We start from the raw sequence: 18,587 nt of genomic DNA, 5'->3' as shown, positions 1-18,587 counted from the left end.
CTCAACCGTTTAACGGTAAACAAGAGAGCACGGCTGCATCCGAAACCACGTACTTTCCTACTACATAGTAAGCGAAAAACATGTATGTACATGCATCGGACGCAGCCCACGGCTTCAAGCAGTCGTCTATTAGCACACATAGCATGATAAATAAATAACTGCACTTGAAAATTTCCTAAAATTAAAAATGAAACACCCAAAACTGTATATGGTAGCAAAATCGCAGACGAACTGTATATTGATACGTGAAATTCTGGAGGGACGTCGGACGGCGCGGTGCGGGGACGTAATGACGTGTACCGTTAATCGCTCTATGTTCTATAACATGTAAAACGAGAACATGAAAGGAGTATTCTAAAGCAACTCATGTAAACACCTTAATCAGAATATTGTCTTATTCAGAATAAGGTCAATAATTAGATTATTGCGGCCCATGTAAATGTAGTCAGCGTCTATAAAATGACTGACAGGAGGCGCATCCATACACAAACGTTTTCCGGACCGGAAAGCATTTTACAAAAGTGTTTTCTCAGCAACTTAATACACTTTTAATACACACACGGTGTTGAACCATTGTTTGTTTGTATCACTTTCCATAGTGTTCCAGGTTATTTGTACAAGTAAGGAATGAAAAATATATGTATACGATCGCACCTTTAAACTGTCCCACCGACCTTTCCTCACGTTAAGGTTTTTTTTTTTAAATGTTTATTTTTAAATCTCTCCATGACGGAGCGTAAGAAGCGGAGCACGTGCGGTTACGTGATGACGTCACGCCCCCAGAGCCGACGTGGCATAGAGACAGTTTAAAGTCGCAGCTGTAGCCGGAGCTGACCTGCGATCATTATTCTGTACACTAGCTCTAGAGGAATTAAAGGTGTTTAAACAAACAAACAAACAACAACAAAGCAGTCGAAGTGTTTGCATTTTTTAAACGCTTAATAAACGATGGCTTCGTCTGCGAATAATAACGGTTCTGCCGGTAAGTGGGAGGTGGTGAGAAGAAGCAAGAAACCGAACAGCGGTGCTAAGAGTCAAGCCGACAAGAAGTCCAGAAAAGCTCTGATCGAGACTAACTCTCCAAAAATCGAGCTGAATCGTAAGTGAAATGTCCTGTGATTACTCGCATTGTGTTCTCAATGTTAAATAAGCGACACGTCCATCTGTAGTCGCGACAACACGGAGCTAGCTAGCTGGTTGTGCGTTAGCTTGCTGTTCCGTCCTTCTGAGTCTAATGCATTTGTTAATTTAATAACAGAACGAGTTATAAAGCTGTAAACAAACTAACTAACTAACTGCTTAGCCCAGGAAGTGTTATCCGAGATGTTTAGCAAGCGAACATAATTCACTAGCTTAAGCCAGAGGTGAACAGCTAGCTAGTTACACAAATCCGTTTCAGCCGCACCAGCACATTCACATTTAAAGGTGCAGTAGTCGATCTGTTTATTCATGACTATGTACAGATAACCTGGAAGATATCTAGACTGTGATACAAACACATTAAGGATGAAGCCGTGGCCTTGGCACAACTGTACTGAGTGGTTGAGAAAACTCGTTTGGAAAACTGACTTCCGGTCCGGAATGCTTGTTTGTGATTGGGCGCGCCACCTGTCAGTCATGTTTTATTTGATTTTTTTTTTTTAAGAACCACAACTCTAGGTTCTGGGGGCGGAGCCTCGTGAACATGGGCGGGAATATTCAAAATCACACTATTTTAGGTGTGTGAAGTTGTGACGTTATAAATCGAAGGCATAACAAGGTTGTGTTTTTTTTGCCATGGTGGGAAATTAACGCGGAATCGGGCACGCTCCGTTTTTACAATTTTATGCAGGTTTGGGGCCGAGACGTGACCTCGTCCCAATCCAAAGCCCTCTTCGATTCACGTACGTCGAACGTGAGTACAGCTGAAAGCTCTCGTTTACCAACAAACGTCACTGCAGAAGACTGTGCAAAATTATTTTGCCAATTCATGTAGTTTTCAGAAGAGAGGGGGGGAAAAAAAGCACACAAAACTCAATTTTCACAAGTCCACACATTTTTCCTATATCTGCATCTAAATCAAACATTTTTGGCTGAAAAAATCACAAAAAGTCCTGTATGGACTGTAAAGTTTCTTATGAAAGCGCCTCTTGCGCTTCTTAATAAGTACTCTCTTTACTTTTTTATTGCTCGAACCGGACTCTTTCCGTTAGCAAATATTTTTACCGTTATTATCTCGCTCTCTCTCTCTCTCTCGATATATATATATATATATATATATATGTGTATATATATATATATAATATAATATATATATAATATAACATATTACACCCATCAGTACATATCTTGGTTTTGAAGCTATGATCTAAGAAACACCAATATCTCTGCCGAAGTTCTTGGAACTTCTTATAAGAAATCGCCTCCATGTAATACTTCTCTCAATGTAATACACGCATTTCTTATATAATTGACTCCCTTCCATAGAGACAGCAATACACTATGACTTCATAAAATTCTAATTCTAAATTCTTGATGATTCCTACCAGTCAGTGGTAAGGCTGCATCGGTCTTTCGCTCTACACAACAAAGGACAACCCGCCTGCGTATTAACACAGACTCCAGGGTGAAACTTTTTCACGAGCGTCCACCAGTTTGCTTGTTGTCCAGAAAAGCTGAAAGACTCGCGCAGCCCAGCCAGGAGACGCCAAATTGTCGTGGAAATTAGACAACACTTGCAGACTCGTCCTCTGAAGGTAAAAAAAAAAGGGTTAATACAGGATAGAATAAAGCAGGATAGAGCAATGAGAGCGCTCTGAAGTGCTTGTGCTGAACCACTACTATATATATGAAAGGCAGAGCATGACATAATTCTGTGTACCGATAAGAAGCGGTTTGAGGCAGTTCAAACAGGCTTTGTTTTAGGATCTTAGAAGATGTTTAGATGAAACTTGAACAGAAGAACATGTTTGTGTCTCTGTATAGCAGCTAAACATTCTGTACTGATCTCAGTCACATTACATGACACTCTTGGGCATTATCCTCAGATGAACATGAACAGAAACAAAATTATTACAAAGTAAAAATGAATAATTTCCCTCACAACATTGACTGAATTCTAACTGAAACTGTACTCCTGTTAGTCTTCACATTCACTCACCACAAACAAGCATTTCTACCTCATCACTGAACATCAAACTGGTAATATATAGTATCAACTTTTTTATATATTAACATTAACTGGATGTGAAATATATATATATATATATATATATATATATATATATATATATATATATATATATATATATATATATATATATATATATATATTACACATACACTTACTTTTGTCAACTCATTTTCATTTAAATCTTTCAACGGTGCACTGGCCCTTTAATTCAACGCGAGCAGCTTGGTAAAAAAAAAAAAAAAAAATTAGACTCGACGCCGAAACTGCTGCTAACTTCCAGTGTAAAAATTTAACACTGCAGAGATTACGAACTGCAGTTTTGTCGTCCTTCCACACAAGAGACATCATCTTTACACACAGCACCGAAATCCATGCGTTTTCCCGCCCTCTTTTGATCGACAGGATATAATCGTCCCTGATCACCGGATGTTTTTAAACTATCGGCTGATGTCCAATAGCGTGGAAAAATAGCCTCGGTGCATCTCTAGTCCCAGTACTATGACACAATGGTACATAACATTCATGTGTTCAGATGAGGGTTTGGTGAAGTTCTTGCCTCTTTCCCTGAAGGAGAAATCGCAGCCGGCGTTCACCGTTAAGGCTATCGATGGTTACGTCTGCATGCCGGTCCCGGAGGGTGTGTACGTGATCGACGGTCAAAACGATCGATCCCGAAGAAGTGGAACTCCAGCGAGTTTGGCTTCGAGCCCACGATGTGTCATGGCTAATGTTGCTGTGACATTTTATTGTAATATCGTACATCAAGACTTTTTTTTTTTTTTTTCTCCTCCTCAAAAGATTTCAGCTTTATTCTTGAAATCTTGTATTTTTGTTTTAATGAGTGGCCCAACAACAACAAGCAAAACGCCGTCGTATCTATGTCAGGAAATGACCGATGTGTTTTGAATTTGAATTTTTTTTTTGATCCGGTTGCTAAAAATCGCCTGCTTTGTGTCTTTAAGGTGCTGTGACATAAAATGCGTAGAAAGAATCTGATTGATACACGTTCTATCCATTCATTTATCGAAATCTGATTGAAAGACGTTTTCCCCCATCAGAGAGATTTTATTACAGGCACTACCCTAAGAAGGAAGGGTTTTTTTTTTTTAAAAAAAACTTTTTTTTTTTTGGTCACAAGTTACTATGTATAAGATTTTGAACAGACTACGCTTTGTAAAAAAAAAAATTTATCCGTTTTATACGAACAACTTTTGCGTATCGGTACAAATAAATAGCATCCCACTCCTCTTTCAGATTTATTGTTCAGCATCACAGTGGAGTAAAGAACACGACTGAGTCAGCACATCAGTGTAATTGATCCCGATCTTTTAAAAGGTTAAAGTAGATGAGTTCAGGACTTCGGTTCAATCGACCTCTGTGAGTCCTCTTCCAAGCATGGCTGTAATTTGGCGTGTGGGCATACTGAGGTTTTGGTTTTTATACATTTGTATTTTTTGTACGTGTGGCAGCCTGTACTTGCTGTGCACAATGTGGAGACAGTATAGTCATGGATGTGATCGATAGCCTCCCAGTTAGGGAAAATATGTGCCGAAGTTCAGTTTCAAAACGTGTGCACCCTGCCATACTTCTGCTCCGGTCGGTCTGTCATTGCACAGCTTTTATTTTTTTGGACCGGGCATGGATGCGAGAGGCTGTCCTGAGTAATGTGTCGTCTTGTTGCGAAAGATTCTCTCTCGGACCCGTCGACTCCTTTTGACGTGTGTTGAATAAAATCGTATCTTTCGTTGTTCGCAGCACCTGTAAAGATGTCCGAGACGATATATGACAGTTTCGAGAAGATCGGAAAGAAGCAGAACAAGGAACAGGTTCCTCCACCAGCTGAGACTCAACAGAAGAAACCTAACGCGGCAAAACAGTCCAAGAAATCCCAGTCCAGCAGCAGCTCTAAAGTGACCCACTACAAAACGTTGGAGGAAGCCGTCAAAGCTGTGAGTACTGGACATGTTATGATCCATACCAATACCAGCGTGATTTATTTTTGTATCCTGTATATGTACTGGTTTTACAGTTTCCCAGTTTCCCCAGTAGCACCGCTGTGGTTGTGGTGGTTGCGGCGGGGTTTATATTTATGTGTATATATAGCATCATACCTAGTGTCTACTCAATCTTTTCATTCTCTCTTCCTCTCTCATTTCTCTTGCAGCTGCAAGGCTGTTGACCAGGGCAAAGAAATATGGTCATGTCACCCCAATTTTAACATCGCTCCATTGGTCCCCGGTCCGTTTTAGGATCCAGTTTAAGATTCTGTTGTTTGTCTTTAAAACTCTTACTGGTCAAGCTCCTTCTTATCTCAAAGATCTTCTTACACCACGTTCATCTAGCAGATTTCTAAGATCTTCTGATAAGTTTTTTCTGCATGTCCCTCGATCCCGTTTTAAAAACTAAGGGGGGTGAAGCTTTTTCAGTTGCCGGAACTGGACATCCGCCTCGCACCTTCTTTTATCATTTTTAAAAAGAGGCTGAACGCGTATCTCTTCTCCCAGGCGCTTTAAACTAATTTTTACTATTGTTTATTGTCGGTCTCTATTTGGTTTTATTCTGTTTTCAATTTTACTTTTTCTTACCGTTCAGCACTTTGGTCAGCTTTGCTGTGTTAAACGTGCTATATAAATAAAATTTACTTACTTCTTTTCTCAGGCCAATCTATAATCTTCCCTGTCTAGCTGGTCTTGGTTATATCTGGCTTGTTTTCTCAATAGTAATTATTAGTGATGCACCGAATGTTCGGCAACTGAAATTATTCGGCTGAAAATAGCAAAAAAAAGCACTTTCAGTGTTCGGCCAAATAAGTGAAAAGGCCGAATAAATTTGACCGAACAATGACGTGTTTGATGACGCGATCAAATAGCCTAGCAACCAGAGTCAGACGCGCGAATTTCACGACCTCCACTTCCGGAAGCGCGCTCGGAGCGATGAGGGGGCGCGCGCATGCACGTGCTACGTGCACGAGGGCATGCTCTTCGGATGTTGAGAACCGTGACATAATGACCACATCAAAATATTTTTATTTTACTCATTTATTTATTTAATGTTGTGATGGATGGATGGATGGATGGATGGATGGATGGATGGATGGATATTGTGCCTTGTTGGTAGCCTATGCCGGCTGGAATGAAAAAAAAAAAAAGTTCAGTGTTAAATAAATATTTTGAAATTGTAGTTTTTGTAATTGATTTTTTTCTTTGAAAAGCAAGACAAAATAGTAAAAAGCACATTTTGACTATTTCATTTATGCAATGGTGAAAAAAATGGCAAAATAAATAAATAAATTAAAAAAACGTATTCGGCCTCGGCCAAGTTTTTCATTATATTCGGTTTCGACTTCGGCCAAGAATTTTCATTTCAGTGCATCCCTAGTAATTATTTGTTTGTATGTTTATTTTTATGCTCTTTTTTTAATGTGTTTCTTACCCTGCATGACGTGTAGCATTTTGGTCAACACTCGTGGTGTTTTAAATGCGTTATATAAATAAATGTGACTTGACTTTGAGTGTCTGTGTGGCTGGCTATATTTCTCCCCCTTACTGTCCTAGCTGGATGTGGTGGAGTTGCGGCAACAGCTGGACAAAAGTCAAGCTATGTTCCCTGAGAATCCGTGCGTCTGGGTGAAGGATCTGGCCGGGTATCTGAACAGCAAGCTGCTCGCACCTGACACCGATCCCACGCTCAGCAGCTACGCTCATGGTGCGTGTCTGAAATGTGTTCACCATCCTGCTGAATATGGAGATTACTGGCTCCTTTGAGAGGAACTTTTTTCAGTTTGAGGAATGTTTTGTTTATCGTACAAACAGCAGATATAAAGCAAGAGGTCTAATCTGTTACCACACAGGAGCATAAAGTATGAATTTGTGGGTTTTAACAAATACATCTCTATGCAGATTACCCCTACTGCCTTGCTGGAAAGGATCTGCGCAGCATAATTAAGAATCTGTTGGGGAAAAGCGGTGACACACTACAAGAATTCTTCGATCACTGTGTGTATACCATGCTCCGGGAGTTGGATAGACCAACAGGTAATAAATCATACTACTAGTCGTGTCGATAAAATATACAGTTTGCTATACCTATACCATCCTGCTCAACCTGTTGTAGTTTAATTTTTTTTTTTTAGCACTTTTTGAAAACTAGCTATCATTTCAGCCATTTGGGTTAATGTAGGATCTGTGTTGGTTTGTTTAAGCCTCAGTGGTAGTGTACGGAAGCCCTAAGCGGCCGTGCATTATTCATTTTTTTCTGCTGTTTTCTCGTGATCTCGACATAACAAAAGCTGTTTTCTCACGATGTAATTTTATCCTGAGAAAATCTTGCGCTTTGTGAATGGGACTGGTGTTACGTGCACGTTGGCATCTTCGCCATCATAAATGTAATAATGTCCCGCTGTAGAGATGGACTTTGTCTCCGTATTAAGAGAGAGGGATGTGTCCCCTTCTCAAGTGTCAGTCCTGCAGGGATGAAGTATTTTTGTAGCCCAGCTTGGATGTTTGCATCATCCCGCTTCCCTCGACAAAAAGCCAATAGGATTTTTCCTTTGGCTTATTGCAGAAAATGAACTCCGTGACCAACAAAAGTTTATGATTCGTACATGTTTCGTTCATTAAGATAAGATTTTGAAGCCTATACACTCACCAGAAGTAAAAAGCTAACGTTAGGTTATAAACGAACTACACCACGGTCGCATGACTTCACCACTGCTATGCTTCTGAAAACTCTTTCAATCTTTATTTTAAAAAAACAATACAATTGGAAAATACTATAAACTGATAAATCTGCAAGTTGGGAAGTTTGAGTTGCAAGAGTGCGAGTATAAACATGACGAGGCTGTACTAGAAGAGTTTTCATGTTCGGCGTGATGACGTTTAATGTCCCTGACAACCTCTGTAGTGCCATTTAGCCACTTGTTAGCAACCGCCTATTTCAAGACACGTAAAAGCTTTTTGAAAAATCCTGAGTGAGGTATTACTGAGGTATTTTATGGCATAGTATAAAACGTGAATATGTATTGAGCTTGTGTTGACCACAGACCTTATTTTAGGCATTTAAGCAAAAAAAAACATTCAAAACCCCATTGACTTCGGGACGATGGATGTCCAGTACACAGGAAAGTTAAGTCGAGATCACGAGAAAACAACAGAAAAAAACAACAACTAATGGCCACTGAGGGCTTCCATCGAAGTGAGGAGTCACCTTGTGTATCTTTTTTTTAATTATTATTTATTTATTTTTACTAGCTGAACCACTGCATGGCTACAGAATGTGCATTCAGGCCATCTTGATGAACAAACCCAAAACAGCAACGCTCAGCCTGACTGAGGTAAGCGAAATTTATGCCCGTTTGCTCTCTAGCGGTTTGGTTGGAACTTGTAAAAGCTTTGGTTGCTTTGTGTCTTGCCACATTTGCTTGGATTTATAGGGTCTGCAGAAATGCTGTAGTCTGTACTGTAACTTAAAGTGGAAATTTGGGAATGCAGAGGTTCACAAACTTTTTTGGGCAAATGGACAGTAGGTATTTTCTGTGACCCCTAAGCCTTGGCCAGCCTACATATAAATAAATAAATATCTTAATAATTTAGGATTACTGTAAAATTTGGACATTTTAGGAGGCTGGTAAAATGTATGTGTAACACAAGTGACTTAAAAACCTAAAAGGATATTCCCAGCACAGACTTACCAGTCTAGTTGTGCTGTTATAGGAAAATAATCCACATCAGGGTGGTGTGATGCACCACGAAGCAGAGGAACCGTTGGTTTATACTCGATGCATGACTTTGTGTGCGCTTACAGAAGCAACCATGACTTGAGCGTGTCCATCTTGTGTACATGTGGAAAATTACAAGCCCATACATCAGAGCCCAATCATCCCTGTCCATCCGGTTTCTAAATCGAACTGGTAAAATGTTTAGCGGTTTCCTTAAGCGCACTGACCAGCCCTGTCTCTCTTAAGACTTTTCACCATCGTTGTGATTGTCGTCGCGAGCCGTGTGTCAGAATCAGAAACTTTGGCCCTACATCCAAAAGTTTTGACTAATCTAGGAAATCCAGAAGGCATCCAAACAGATCTTTTGGTAGGTTTTAAGATGACAAAAAAAAAATAAAAAATCATACGCTAAATGTAATCAGAAAACTGGTTAGTGTTCTCAATAACGATCTAGAATAGTAGACAAGTATGCGGTTTGAGACGCAACGCTCGTTTGTTTTGTGGAGGTAGACGATGGGCAGGGGAAATGTTTTTTGTTTCTTTACCTTCGCTTAATGCAGCGTGTCAGGAAAGAGAAAAGACTAAAATAGCACGTGTTGAATTTAAATGCGACTCCCGGTAACATTTGAAAATATTACCTAATTCTGGCCCCTATTTTGGGGAAGCCTTGTACTTTTTGCATGTCTGCCTTGAGTCTCGGACAGTATTGCACAAAATCGTTCGGCTATTAACAATTGTTTAAGGAAATTACCAAGTGGTCCTTGTAAAGTTTGTGGTTTGGTTTAAGCAATTATTGCGTTAATCCTTTTTGCCAACTCATTGACGCTGTGTGCCCGTCTTAGCACCTGGAGCTTCTGCGCTCCCACCAGAACCGTCCAACCAAGTGTCTGACCATTATGTGGGCTCTCGGACAAGCCGGCTTCTATGACCTTACCCAAGGCATAAAAGGTGAGCATTCTTAAATTGTATGTGGCCTAAAGCCAATGGGATAGGATACCTGGTTTGGAATAGACTGGGATGTCCTGATTGTTCATTACATAATTCAATATTGTGTGTGTTTTGCCTTCTGTGTCGTTTTGTTGGCCTTTAGTTTGGCTGGGCATCATGCTCCCTGTTCTAGGAGTGAAATCTCTGTCTGCCTACGCCATTGCATACCTAGAGAGACTGCTCACGTGAGTTACTGCTGCTTTAGGTCTCGGACAGCTTTAGCTCTTGCACAATACTAGACTTCTTAGGCCTTTAGTCTAACGTTAATGCACAATATATAACTTGTTCCATCTCTCTTATAGGCTCCATGCCAATCTATCTAAAGGGTTTGGGGTAATGGGCCCGAAAGAATTCTTCCCTCTGCTGGATTTTGCTTACATGCCCAGAAATGCCTTGTCAGCAAGGTAATTATTGCAAACTGTGAATACCAGAGAGAGTTTGTTTTTTTTATTACCATTATCTAGTGATTCATTATTAGTCTATTGAACAACAGGGCTATAGATTTGCTCTGCTAAAAGCTGTTGTGTTTTCAGCCTGCAGGAGCAGTTGAGGAGGCTCTACCCCCGGCTGAAGGTTCTAGCGTTTGGGGCGAAACCGGAATCTACGTTGCATACATACTTCCCTTCCTTTCTCTCCAGAGCCACGCCCAGTTGTCCCGATAGCATGAAGAAAGAGGTAAGAAGTTTTCACACAGATAAAGGTTACTCTTTTCATTTTTATTTAGCTCTGTGAGATAAAATGCTCCAAAAACATAATGTGCCTGAGCTGCTGTGAGTCACACTGGAAATCCTGTCTCAGTATTTTACAGTCAGACCTGTTGGGCTCAACTTGGTGGGAATTTTCAAATACACATTATACATGAACTTGGATAGTACCTGAATGAAGAAAGGCCAAAGAAGACCCGCCCTCAAATTTTCTATATGGCTTAACTAAAGAGTTGAAGAAAAATATATAATATATATATTGGAGACAGAGAACAGTATGGAAAATGCAAAAAAACAAACAAAAAGAGACATTTGAAAATTCAATTTCAAATACTATATTGAAAACACATTATTAATACATTATTTGATGTTTTACTTAATTTTATCTATTTTTTTCAAATCTGATGACTGCAACACACTCCAAAAAAGTTAGGACAGTCGACTGTTTACTGCTGTGTAACGTCTCCTTTTCTTTTAATAACACTTCTTAAGCGTAAGGCACTGAGTGAAGACACTAGTTGGTTATGTTTAGCGAGCGGAATTTTCCCCCATTCATCCATTATGCATTTCGCTACTGTATGGGGCCTTCGTTTCCTTATTTTGCGTTTCGTAATGTGCCACACGTTCTCAATAGGAGACAGGTCGGGACTGCAGGCAGGCCATGCTAGCACCCGCACACTCTGCTTACGCAACCATGCGCTTGTAATCCGGGCAGAATATGATTTAGCGTTGTCCTGCTCTGGATGGCAGCATATGTTGCTCCAAAATATCTTTCTGCATTAATGATGCCCTCACAGAAGTGCAAGTTACCCATGCCATGGGCACTGACCTGACATTGATAACAGCTTGATAACAGTCCTTTTCCTCTTTGGCCCGGAGAACACAGTGGCTGTTTTGTCCATAAACTATTTGGAATGTTGACTCATCGGACCACAAAACATGATTCCACTGTGCTACTGTCCATCTCAGATGAGACCGAGCCCAGAGAAGCATCTGCTGTGGATAGTAAAGCCTTAACTTGCATCTGTGGATGCAGCGGCGAATGGTGTTGACGGACAAAGGTTTACCAAAGTATTCCCGAACCCATGTCAGGATCTCCATTACAGACTCATGGTGGTTTTTAAGACAGTGACGTCTGAGGGATCGGAGATCACGCGCATTCAGAAGTGGTTTTCAGCCTCGCCCTTTATGCACTGAGATTTGACCGGATTCCTTGACTCTTTTTTTAATTCTATTGTGCACTGTAGAAGGTGAAATGCCCAAAATCCTACCGATTTGTCTTTGGGAAATGTTGTTCTCAAAGTGTTGGATTATTCGCTGACGCATCTGTAGGCAGATTGGCGAGGCTCGACCTATCCTTGCTCTTGAAGGACTAGGCCTTTTTTGGAGGCTCCTTATATACTATGATTAGACAGTTACCTCACCTGTTTCACATCATCTTCCTATTTCAACTTGTCGCATTGCTATTAGTCCTAAATTGCCCCTGTCCCAACTTTTTTGGAACATGTTGCATGCATCAATTTGAAAATAAACATTTATCTTCAAAAAAAATTATGCAGTTAATTAGGTAAAACATCAAATATCTTGTCTTTATACGTTTTTTGTTTCAATGCGAATCAAAGTATATTTACAAATCACTCCTTTTGTTTTTATTAGCATTTTCCATACTGTCCCAACTTTTTCGGAGTCGGACTTGTAGTACCCACTACTAGTTGGTAGATACTGCTGAGTACAGGTCCATGAGCATTTATTTACAATGAGGTTGAGGTGAGAGGGTAAGCCCAGGAGAGCACACCGAAGCAGGCCACAGCTGCTGGGTTTCCAAGGTCAGATTTTTCATTAATTGGATTGATTGAACAAAGTCTATGCGCTAGGGATTTTCAGAATCCTACACTGAAACTTAATAATCTCTGGGCAGTGCCTGAGGTGTCATTTGATCTGAATACAAAGCTCCAAAGTCGGCTAAAATGCCCGACTTTGATGGCCTCTTTCTCGGTCACTGTGGTTCACAAAGGCACAGAGATGGTGTCATTTGGAAGCTTCAGAAAAGTGTGATCCAGACCTATCAGGCTATTGCAGACATTTCCTGCATCCATAATGGACGCAGACCAACGCTGTGTGCTCATCCTGAGCCAAAGGAATCATAAGTGATTAGCCTTATACCATCAACAAGGCTATATATTTGAGCCACATTCGTACTTTACCATAATCAGCGTCAAAGAGACCTGCAGACAGCTTGTGAACTCGAGCAGCAACATTGATCGATGGCGGGAGTGATGGCTGAGAAAATGTTGTTCAGTCGCAGTAGAACCAGAAGTACAGCTCAGCAGCTTGTGTGCCAGCACAATAAACCGCACACCAGATTATCAATAATTGAATTTGATGCTTTGCCTGCCTATAAAATAGGAACATACAAACACAGCCAAGTGCAAAATGTACCTCATCTTGCTTTGAATCCAACGGAGAGATTACATTTGTCGCCCTTGCCTGATTTTATGTTTTTCATCTGTAGTTGCTGAGCAGCCTGACCGAGTGCCTTTGTGTAGACGCACAGAGTATCGGTGTATGGAGGCAACTTTACACTAAACACCTCACCCAGTCCAGGTAAACATTTAACCTTACTATTAATAACAAAATGTATGTGTTCAATGTAATGAGTACATTTTTAGAATTATTATATAATTAGCCTTTTTTTGGACACATCTTTATAGAGTCACAGAACTGCTCCTCTAATGCAACATTCTGCAATTTTATAACCACGTGCCATGTTGTAAATGAGGTTACTTGTAAACCTTTGTAAAGTTCTGTGTGTCTTCCTTAACAGCCTCTTGTTGAATCATCTGCTCAGTTTATGGCGCACACTCCCACCAAAGGTACAGTGGCAGAGATATATATTTTCTGTCTTTTCATTTTTGCTTTGTGTGTACTAATCATTTGGTTGTTTTTTTTTTTGTAGTTGCGAAACAACCTTCAAGAAACAATTCAGTCTTTCAGAGTGACGAATGAAGAGATTAGGTCCACAGCTAACGTGGATGACGTACAGGAATGCAATGCCGTCTGCAGTGTAAGGATGTGGGATGCATTATTCTGGCCAAAAATTCAATTGAATGTGGTAAACACTAGACCGTCCTACCAAATCGCAAGTTCGGAACGATGAAATTTAAGTAGTTTTATACCACAGCACTGTCGAGTACTCTCTTCTGATTGATCAGAAGGTGTTTATTTAATTTTCCATAAATGTATCAGCTCCGACAGTTCTTCTAAACGAGTCTGTTCTAATACCAGCTCTAATATGTCTGTGGTAACAATTTAAATAAGGACTTGTATGGTGGACGCGGCACATAAATGGATTAGAAACGTGTAATTGTTTATTACCTTTGGGGCGGGGGGGGTCTGATGAGGGAATGACTGTTTAGAGCTGCTGATAAGTGATAACAGAAACTATCCTGTTTGTCGGATGTTCCAACCATTAAACATGACTATAAACAAGTAAAATGCACAATGTCTTGTTCTGTAATAAATAAGTCATAATCAGTAGCAAAATGCTGTGGTTTAAGAGGACTAAAACACTTCGGGATGTTCTGTTAATGTAAGAATACATTTATTTCTTATGTAATATGCCAGGCTGTAATGTATCATGAAGCTGAGGTCGTAACGTGACTAGAAATGGTCCCTGTCTAACACTGGTTATTTTTGTCCACAACAAAAGATAAAAACGAATGTCATTGTAGTGTCACTAATGCTCACTCGTATTTCCCCCTCTGCTCCTTTTACGTAGTCTCTGCAGATGAAAATTCGCTCTCAGGGGTTCCCGTGGAAGCGGGTGCTGATGGTGCTGTTGGTGTTTGTCGCCGGTTTTATCGTTCACGATGTGAGATCTCGCGGAGCGTTCGCCAACTCCACCACAGCGCTGTACCTGCAGAAGACTGGAGTCACTGCAGTATCCCAGCAGGGCTGGAGAAAAGTGTCTCATTACAGCCAGCAGGGCATCAAGTAAAAATCCACAAAATATACTCACAAAACCCAAATAACTGCACAGTATTAAAAAAAAAAGAAAAAAGAAAATCACATTCTGAAATAGCGGCTTTGTGTGCTGCACTGAACGTACTATGTATGCTGTGTTTTTGTGTGTGTGTAGCTACTTAGCTGAGACTACGCCGTATTATTACTCTCTGGCTGTGGAGGCAGTGGGTCCATTTTTGGAAGCCATTTTGGAGAAGCTGAAGGTGGTTGCAGTCTTTATTGCACAGAAGAGTTCTGAATTGATGCTGTGGCTGCAGGAGAGCACACCATTACTCGTAGAATGGGTGAGATACAGTCCGTCTCTTGCAATAAAACCAACGTGAACAGTTTTTGCAGGTTTTACGATGGCTATTATTCATATAAGTAATGAGATTTGTTCAATTGTGCCTTAAACGTAACTACGGGTGAAATTTTAAAGACTGCCGATTGTAAAGTGAGAGGTTTGTTTGGTTTTACTTAACAGGTAATGTAAATAGTGTAATATTTGATTTAACTAACTTTTTAAAGACTCACTTACATTCATGTGCAAGTCGGGATGTGTGCATGTTGCCCTTCTCGTCACTAGGTTTGCCCTTCCCATTGAAGAAATGAGGTTGAAGTTTTTGTTTTGTTTGCTTGCCTGCATTCAGATCAATGCCAACACCCCAGAGAGTGTTTTCCAGTTTTTGGAGTTTGTAAAGGAGCTATTGCTGTTTGTGCATCAGAACTACATCCTACCCGGCCTGCAGTACATCGTAACAGCTCTCCAGCACCTTTGGCAGTCACTGCAGGACTCCTGCAAGTCAGTACCAGTCATTGTACTTTTTTTTTTTTTTTTTTTTTTTTTTTTTTAGATGCTTTAATTTTTAATAGCTTATTCATTTTTGGCCAGTGACTCTATTTTAAGGGATGGAAAATTTTATTTGAAACCTCTCCAAGCCCAATAATTCCTATATCTGATTAGTTGGCTTACTATTTAAAAAATTGGTGTGCTGTGTATTACTGTAAATTAGGAGTGTAACTATAGACTCCAGTCACGATGCGATTCAGTACATGATACTGGCTTCATGATTGATTCAATTTGACTCTTAGAATATTTAACGGAATTTGAATGATAAATGTATGACTCACTCTTTTTTTTTTTTTTTTTTTTCTGTATGTCTTTTGAATACAGTGCTGGGGAAAAAGTAATTGCCCCATCCTGATTTCTTCTGTTTTTGTGTATCTCATACTAAATTGTTTCAGAAATTAAAACAGAATCTAAGATAAAACAGGGCAAACTGCATAAACACAAAATACAGTTTTTGAATGATAATGTTATTTATTGAAGCAAAAAAGTAATCCAGTATCAACTGGGCCTGTGTGAAAATGTATTTGCCCCGTAGTTACGAATTCCCCAAATCTATGAAACTGCATTCATAATGGGGTTCAGCTGGACTAGACACAACCAGGCCTGATTACTGCAAACCCTGTTCAATCACATCAACACTTACATAGAACTTTTTCAACATGAAGTTGGTTAAAAGGTCTTACCCAGTAATGCACTATGCCAAAGTTGAAAGAGAGTCCAGAAATGATGAGGGAGAAGGTGGTTGAAATACATCAGTCTGGGAAGGGTTACAAAGCTATTTCAAAGGCTCTGGGACTCGAAAGAACCACAGTGAGAGCCGTTATCTCCAAATGGAAAAAAAACTTGGCACAGTAGTGAACCTTCCAAGAAGTGGCCGACCTTCCAAAATTCCTCCAAAAGCACAGCAACTACTCATCCAGGAATGACAAAAGAGCCAAGGACAACATCAAAGGAACTACAGGCCTCTCTTGTATCAATAAAGGTCACTATTCATGACTCCACTATCAGAAAGACACTGGGCAAAAATGGCATCCATGGAAGAGTGGTGAGGCGAACACCACTGCTAACACAGAAGAATATTTAAGTCCACCGAATGGCTCAAAAAAGTCAAATTAAAGTTTTACAGTGGTCTAGTCAAAGTCCTGACTTGAACCAATTGAGATGCTGTGGCAGGATCTTAAATGGGCAGTTCACACGAAAATCCTCCAACGTGGCTGAACTAAAGCAATTCTGCAAAGAAGAGTGGGCCAAAATTAACACACTGCTGTGAAAGACTGATCTCCAGTTATCGGAAGCGTTTGGTTGCAGTTATTGCTGCTAAAGGTGGCACAACCAGATTTTAAGTTTAAGGGGCAATTCGTTTTTCACGTGGGTGATGGGTGTTTTGGGAACTTTTTTTTTGCTTTTGTGCATTTTACTCATGTTGCCATTGTTTTATGTTGCATTTTGTTTGAAATTCTAAAACTATTTAGTATGAGATACACAAAAATTTTCACAGCACTGTAAAACTAAATAAATCAATGAACAGATGGTTAATATTATAAAGAAAATGTATATGTTGGACTAATTACATTGTAATGTCTGCTTTTTCCCCTTGTAGTGGTGAAGTATCGCTTCTCTGCATGCAGAACCATGTGGTAGCTTTCACCAACAGCACATGGATTTACTTGCAGGATAAAACAACAGCCATCGGGAGCTGGGCCCAAGAGCTGCTGTCCAAGGCATGATACACGCCCAGAATATGGGACAGAGACTTGTCGTCTTTATTTGCGTCTACCTTCTCACGTTGGGCTGTAAAAACTGTAGGATACTTTGCCATCTAATATTTCTCTAATTCAGAGGACTCGACAGGAGGTGGAACACTTACCTGTTTTGTCTTTTTGTCCCCCCACTACATTATTTGGGACTCCACCCCCACCCCTTAATTTCAGGACTTTTTATATGATCAATACCCAAAATGTTTTGTGGGTTTTTCTTTTCATCTCTTGTGTTTTACCTAGATGATTGCAGATACGGTATTTATTGTATGTATGTATTCGGGGGGGGGGGGGGGGGGGGGTTACAAAAGAATCTTCTGGTATAATTGGATATGAAAAGTGCTGAATGACGCAGGACACACATTTTAGATTAATCTGAGCACCATAAGTTGACATTAAACTTGATGTGCAGCCAATTTTCTCATGAAATATGTATTTGAACCCAAGAATCTTAAGCATATAGCTGTTGATGTACTGTGAATCTGGAAAATTCTAAAGATTTACACATTCTTGGCAACGATTATCGAAGGTTTTCCCTTTTTTTGTGCCAATTTACAAATAAGCAAGCTTTTCTAGTGCTTCTGTTCTCTATTTGTGCATTCAGTTTAATCTTGTTTAATTCCAGCAGCTTGTTGTATTTCAAATACAGCAGCACACTGAGGTTGTAGCGATGAGGCATTCCATGGCTATGCGACCAAATTTTCCTCTCAGATGGTAGTGTGGATTTTTGTGGCTTTTTGTTAGTGGTCACCTGTTGGATTTGTGTAATTAGCTAGCTCAAGCAAGTGAACTCATTCCATTCACAGCAATTTTTTGTCTGCGAAAAAAATGAATTTGGTGAATATTTTTTTGTGGAAACATTGCCATTGGTAAAACTGTCTGAGCATGCCATGATTTAATATAGAAAGACATTCATGCAAATTTTTTTTGTTCCGTTTTTTTTTTTTTAAAAAAAACGGAATGCTTAGTGGTTGATTTGATTTGGTGGTCAAGACTTATGGGGGGTTTTGTTTTTAAATATATAAACGATTTACTGTGCGCCTCTCATCTGCGACCTCTCCCACTCTGTTTTCGCAGTATCGGAGAGATTTTGTGGTGACTTGTTGCTATTCTACTTGATTACCTCTTAATGTGATCTGGGAAGCTTTATTGAAGATAGACACCAAGTTGTATATTTTCTACCCCTCCCTCTCTGCAGTAAAGATTCACATAATATATATAAAACCACAGGACTTGGAGCTCCTTCTAGAATTGAATTCTACATTTGATGTGAAGTTTACCTCTAGAGCAGGGGTGTCCAATCTTATGGCTTCTGCTTGGTTGGAATGAAAACTTGCACCCATACCGGTGCTTTCCGGATAAGATTGGACACCTCTACTCTAGAGGCTACATCTGTGCA

General features: G+C 40.0%; 1 protein-coding gene across 3 annotated transcripts; it reads left to right on the top strand.

The window, feature by feature from the left end:
* Window positions 1-772: 772 nt before the first annotated feature.
* tmem214 (transmembrane protein 214) lies at window positions 773-17,482 on the top strand. Of its 3 annotated transcripts, XM_053650003.1 has the most exons (17): window positions 1,575-1,894; window positions 2,529-2,735; window positions 4,928-5,121; window positions 6,727-6,877; window positions 7,072-7,206; window positions 8,422-8,504; window positions 9,731-9,836; window positions 9,979-10,060; window positions 10,178-10,279; window positions 10,409-10,550; window positions 13,092-13,183; window positions 13,404-13,452; window positions 13,536-13,643; window positions 14,358-14,572; window positions 14,718-14,886; window positions 15,232-15,383; window positions 17,032-17,482. In XM_053650003.1, exons 3-17 carry the CDS (start codon window positions 4,939-4,941, stop codon window positions 17,156-17,158), a joined length of 1,896 nt encoding a protein of 631 aa, XP_053505978.1. In that variant the 5' UTR covers window positions 1,575-1,894; window positions 2,529-2,735; window positions 4,928-4,938; the 3' UTR covers window positions 17,159-17,482. The 3 variants fall into 3 exon arrangements, with proteins under 3 accessions (XP_053505976.1, XP_053505978.1, XP_053505977.1); XM_053650001.1 differs by lacking the exons at window positions 1,575-1,894; window positions 2,529-2,735 and adding an exon at window positions 773-1,099; XM_053650002.1 differs by lacking the exon at window positions 1,575-1,894 and having other exon boundaries at window positions 2,493-2,735.
* Window positions 17,483-18,587: the final 1,105 nt, after the last annotated feature.

This window comes from Ictalurus furcatus, chromosome 19 (assembly GCF_023375685.1).
Source record: "Ictalurus furcatus strain D&B chromosome 19, Billie_1.0, whole genome shotgun sequence".
In the NCBI taxonomy this organism is placed as follows: Eukaryota; Metazoa; Chordata; class Actinopteri; order Siluriformes; family Ictaluridae; genus Ictalurus; species Ictalurus furcatus.
Note: the sequence above shows the minus strand (reverse complement) of the source record. Positions and strands in the feature narration are given on the sequence as shown.